Genomic DNA, 6,000 nt, shown 5'->3' with positions numbered 1-6,000 from the left:
ACCTGTGGTAAGTAGTAGGCTGTCTTTGACCCAAAAACATCTCGTATTGCCCTTGTTGGCTAACTCGATAAGTTGTTTGGCTACTGGATCATGTTGCATGCCTTTTTTATAGCCTCACGAATGTTCCATCTTGTTGAAGTAATTACAGCAAGCTCATCTTTCTGGCTCAAGGCATCGGCTACAATGTTACCTTTGCCAGGCTTATACTCCAGCACATAATCAAATTCGGCCAAGAAATTCTGCCACCGAGCCTATTTTAGGGTGAGCTTCTTATGCGTCTGAAAGTAGCTAGTAGCTGCATTGTCGGTCTTGACCACGAATCTCGACCCAAGAAAATAATATCGCCATGTACGAAGGCAATGCACAATAGCAGTTATCTCCTTCTCTTGCACTGTGTAACACCGCTCCGTCTCATTTAACTTGCGGCTCTCAAATGCTATGGGATGATTATCCTGCATCAAGACACCCCCAATGGCAAAATATGAGGCATCTGTATGCACCTCAAATGTCTTGGCAAACTTAGATAATGCCAAGAATGGCTCCTCTATTACAGCTGCCTTGAGGTCCTCAAACGCCCTTTGACAATGCTCCGTCCAAACCCATGGCTTGTTCTTCTTTAGCAACTCAGTCAATGGTGCGGCCTTTGCTGAGTAGCCACTGATGAACCGACGATAGTAGTTAATAAGGCCAAGGAAGGATCTCAATTCAGTTACCTTTATAGGTGCCTCCCACTCCTGGATAGCACGTACCTTAGCCTCGTCCATGTGTAGCTCGCCATTGCTAATAACATGGCCTAAGAAGTGAAACTTTGATTGTGCAAACTCGCATTTCTCCCTCTTGATGTATAGCTCATTCTCCCGCAAGACTTGGAAAACCTTTCTTAAGTGCTCCATGTGCTCCTCCAAGGTATTGTTGTAGATGACTATGTCGTCTAGGTAGACTACCACGAACTGATTAAGGTTGGGATGCAAAATCTTGTTCATAAGGGTGCAAAATGTGGTCGGTGCATTGGTTAAGCTGAAGGGCATCACCAACCACTCAAAGGCTCCATATCTCGTCACACATGTTGTGTCTGGCTCATCCCCTTCTGCAATGCAAACCTGGTAGTAGCCCTTACGAAGATCCACCTTGGTAAAATACTTGGCTTGCCCAAGTCTATCGAACAAGTCAACAATGAGCGGGATCGGGTATTTATTCTTCACTGTGACCTTATTAAGTGCTTGGTAGTCTATGCACAAGCGTAGTGATCCATCCTTCTTCTTTTGGAACAATACTGGTGCACCGAAAGGTGCATTTGATAGGCGAATGTGACCAGCATCTAGCAGCTCTTTCAATTGTTTCCTGAGCTCCTCTAGCTCGGGCGGTGCCATACGATATAGGGCAAATGCAAGTGGCTTAGCCCCTGGCTCCAACTCAATCTTGTGATACACCTCTCGCCTAGGCGGCAAATGCTTAGGCAACTCCTCGGGCATGACGTCTTTCTTTTCCTCAAGCAACTTCTCTATGCAAGGCGGCAGTGTCTCTTGAAAACTCTTATCTTCCTCCAGACTTGTGATGGTTGCCACGAACGTCGGGTCCCCTTCTTGATCCCCTTGACAACCTGCATAGCTGAGAGTTGTGCTTGGATATATCCATGTGGCATAGTCATTGTAGGTACCATGCAAGCTCCTTCTCGCTCCATAACCAAGAGATGTTGGAGGTAGGGGTCGATCAAAGTATGACAATGTCTAAAGAACTCTTGCCCCAATATGATGTCAAAGATATCCATAGCGGTTACGGTAAAGTTTGTCATACCTTTCCAAGTTCCCAATTTGACACCAACTCCATTAGCTACCCCACGAGCATTCTATACCTCGACATTCACAGCCTTGACACGAGAGTTGGTTGGAGCAAGCTTCAATTCTAGACTCTTTGCGGCAGCCTCAGTCAAAAAATTATGAGTTGCTCCAGTATCCACCATTGCACTAGCAGGTTTGTTGTTGATGATGAGATGCACGTACTGATTGCCATTCTCGGTAGGTTGGATAGCTTGCTTCGTGCCGGCACCACATAATCCGTTCATACCCAAGTGTACGGTTCTCGAACTCTATGCTTGCGGCTACTCCTTCCGTTCACGGACCATGGCGTTGAGGCTCTTTAGGTCGGGACAATTCCTAAAGCTGTGCGGCCCTCTGCATATGTAACATCCCTTCTTCTGGTAATGTGCATTCTTCTCAGAGTAGCCCTGACGGCCACTCGACTTTTTGGAATCTTGAGTCTTGTAGTATATTTGTTGTATCTCCTTGCCTTTGCCACGGTCTCCCCCACTTTTGACATTGTTAAACTTTGTTTCTTTTCCTTTGCCTTTGTCGTGCTTGTCATGAATAAAATCCATCAATAATTCGGCCTCTACTATGGCTTGGTCTATATCTGCGACTTGCCGGCATTGCAGCTCCTGCTTAGCCCAATTTTGTAACCCGTCCATGAAGTGAAACAACAAGTCATCATTGGTCAAGTTGGGGATTTGAAGCATAAGGGTAGTGAACTCCTTGACATAGACACGCATGCTCCCTGTTTGCTTCAACTCCCTAAGCTTGCGCCTTGCCTCGTACAATACATTGTTTGGAAAGAATTGTCTCTTAAACTCGGCTTTGAACTGATCCCACGTGCTAATAGTACATAGACATTTATCCACGTCGGCCATCTTCCTTCTCCACCATAGCATGGCAGTCTCTAAGAGGTATAACACTGCAGTGTTGATCATGGCCTCGTCGTCCCTCACTTTGCCGTGCTTGAAGTAGTTCTCCAAGTGCCAAAGGAAGTTTTCCACTTCTTGTGCATCACGAACACCTTTGAACACCGGGGGTATGGGAGCCTCGATCTTGGCCTCCCTCACCACCACAATATTGTTGGCTGCATCGGTCATGCAAGCACTAACATGCTCCTCAAGTGACTCTATCTTTGCCTTCATAGCATCGATAGTACTCAAAGCCTCCATGAGTTTGCACTCTAAGGCAGTGATGGTTTGCCTTAGTTCCATCTCGGTCTGTGTACGTCCCACCATGTCATTTCGGATACTCTCAATCTCTTCAAGAGTGTGCCCCTCATTTGCGTTAGTGTTATTAATAAAAGTAGATATTAAATAACTAGCTTAGTTGTGTTTGTGTTAGAAAAATATTTCAAATCACTCCTGAGCCTCTCGCGACCCGAATAATTCATACCCGCAAGTCATAAAATACCAAATGAATATATGGGAAGTCTCAAATAGGTAAAAATGATCCTAAAACATAAAATGATCGACTGGGTTGTTGCATTCGGAGAATACTTTCTGCAGGACATTGTCCCCCACTTTGAAATACCGAAGGTTGGCCCTCGTTTTGTAATATTTCTCAAGTCATTGCTTCTGTGCAACAATCCGAATTAATGCCATCTCTCGGTGCCCTTACACTAACTTTAATATCGTTATCAATGCTTTATCATTAGATTCCTCAGTTGCATGACCGGATCATAGGCATGGTTCTCCTATCTCAATCGGGGTTAATTCTTCCGATCCGTGGACAAGTGAAAATGGAGTTTCTCTTGCACTTGTCTTTGTTTTTGTTCGATATGCCCATAAGACACCAGGTAATTCTTCCGACCACCTTTCCTTAGCTGCTTCTAATCTCTTTTTCAAGTTGTCCATCAATTGTTTTTATATAATTCAACTTGGCCATTCGCATTGGGTTGATACGGGATGAAGTAATCTTTTTAGTTTTTCATTTGTCACGATCCCAATTTCTCTCTGTAGGATGTTGTGATAGCACCTAGTCTCTAAGACTAGGTGAGCCTAATAGTTAATGAATTAAATGACAGAATTTAACCAATACAACTATTTAAAATAAATCGTATATTTCTATATAAAGCCAACAATCCCAATATGATACAATATCCCAAAATCGGTAGTACAAGTCATATGCTTTTCTAGGAGTAACTAGGAATTACAAGTACATCACTGTCCCGAAATTATAAAAATGGTGGAAATAAAAAACAACAAAGGGTGACTTCGGGGCCTGCGAACGTCGAGCAGGTATACCTAGACATAAGTCTCTAACCAACTCGATCAGAAGTACCTAGATTTGAATAAAAATATGCAAAAGCGTAGCATGAGTATACCACACCAGTACCCAGTAAGTATTAAGCCTAACCTCGTTAGAGTAGTGACGAGGCCAGGTCAAGATACCTACCAGACATGTAAACCTGTGCAGGATATATCATAAAGCTAACAATGGAAAGAACATCAATGTAAGACCAACAGCAGAAGGATCACAAATTTACAATCAACAGTGAAAATAATAGAAACACGAATGGAAATAAGAAATAACCAGGTAATAAAGCAACAACATAGTTAGAATACATATGAAATATGAATGAATTCAAGTAAGGAGAACCGATGAAAACTCAATCAATCAAATAGTTCCTAATGCACGAATTACAACAAGAATTACCCGAGGTACCACTCGTAATCACAAATCTTGAGTTACAACTTCCAAATCTTACACGTATGACACCTCGTGCCCACATTAGCAATCACCCTCACTCGGAAAAGTCCTCGTGCTACCATGTACATCGTATTCGTATCAATATCAACAAAGATGATCGATGGATAAATTTAAACACAATGAAACACAATTTCAAACTTGAATAAAGTAAAGCACCAAATGAGATATGAAGCTTAATTTAGGATTCAAATAAACTAAAATAAAGGAGAGGTTGTGCAAATAGAGTATTAGATGAGCTTAGTTTAGAAATTTATGAGATGAAGTGAAAATATCGTATTTAAACAAAGTAAAACATTAGTTAAACTTAACAAGTTATATATAGAATTTGTTAAAAATAAAACGTGATAACATTTTTTAAGTAAAGTACACAACAATAAGGTGATGAGTAAAATTTTAGAATCCAATTAAAGTAAAAATGTGATAACCATTTAAATTAGTAAAACGCCAAGTGAAATATGAGTTTTATTTTAAAAGACACACAAGGGGAACACCTTAAGAATTCTTTCATTTTAAAACCGCTAAATTACCAACAACTTAATCGAATATGAGATAATGACCCCATGCACATAAATTCATCTTGACAATCAATTTATCAAGAAATAACGGAGACATAAATTGGCATGTTAAAGCAACACAACAATATCCGTTGCGCCGTGCAACCCGATCCCACACAATAATAACAATATCTGTTGCGGCGTATAATCCAATCCCACACATTAATAACATTATTTGTTGCGGCGTGCAACCCGATCTCACACAATAATAACAATATTCGTTGCGGCGTGCAACCCGATCCCACACAATAATATCAATATCTGTTGCGGCGTATAACCCGATCTCACACAATAATAACACTATTTGTTGCAGCGTGCAACCTGATCCCACACAATAATAACAATATCTGTTGCAGCGTGCAACCTGATCTCACCTATATCATATCGTTCGTCCTTATCGCTCCATATCACATCTTTTCATATCATTTCAATATTGTTGCGGCGTGCAACCCGATCCCCAAACAATAGGCATTACACAGTGTATCACAAAACCAAACACCATAACGAAGCTACACAAGAAGTCACAAACATGTGACAAAGTTACACGATAACTCCCAAAAATCAAATAGCAAGTAATGACAATTTATAAATAAAGACACGGTTACCAAGAATCAATTAACAATTAAGTCATATAACAGATAATGCATGAATTCAACAAGTAGTTACAATTAACAAATAAGACATATAAGAGTGAACTTGATAATAAAAGATAGAACATGTACTAACAACTTCAAATAGGCACGTACGAGCAAATTCAACAATGAAAGATATAACATGTTGTGACAAATACAATTAAATGCATGGAAGAAGTCTAGAAGTCTACACTGGTCAAATACCAAATATATGCTCGTGTACACACGCTTCACCCCGTGTACACGTTTTTCATATAATTCAAATAGTACCATCACCCAAAACCGAGGGGTAATTTC

The 6,000-nt window shown here is 40.9% G+C and overlaps 2 protein-coding genes across 2 annotated transcripts in view; both read right to left on the bottom strand.

The window, feature by feature from the left end:
- Window positions 1-2,098: 2,098 nt before the first annotated feature.
- Window positions 2,099-3,019, bottom strand: LOC138893825 (uncharacterized). The gene has a single exon (XM_070178489.1). The coding sequence runs from the start codon at window positions 3,017-3,019 to the stop codon at window positions 2,099-2,101; it is 921 nt and encodes a 306-aa protein (XP_070034590.1).
- Window positions 3,020-4,050: 1,031 nt separating this feature from the next.
- The window catches only part of LOC104085184 (thiosulfate/3-mercaptopyruvate sulfurtransferase 1, mitochondrial-like), a 51,150-nt gene continuing 49,200 nt past the window's right edge, over window positions 4,051-6,000 (bottom strand). The window contains exon 11 of the mRNA XM_070177281.1: window positions 4,051-4,088. Coding sequence (XP_070033382.1) covers window positions 4,066-4,088 — 23 coding nt within the window. The 3' untranslated portion in view covers window positions 4,051-4,065. The remainder of the gene's footprint in view (window positions 4,089-6,000) is intronic.

The sequence above is a fragment of the Nicotiana tomentosiformis genome, chromosome 6, assembly GCF_000390325.3.
Source record: "Nicotiana tomentosiformis chromosome 6, ASM39032v3, whole genome shotgun sequence".
NCBI classification, from domain to species: Eukaryota; Viridiplantae; Streptophyta; class Magnoliopsida; order Solanales; family Solanaceae; genus Nicotiana; species Nicotiana tomentosiformis.
Note: the sequence above shows the minus strand (reverse complement) of the source record. Positions and strands in the feature narration are given on the sequence as shown.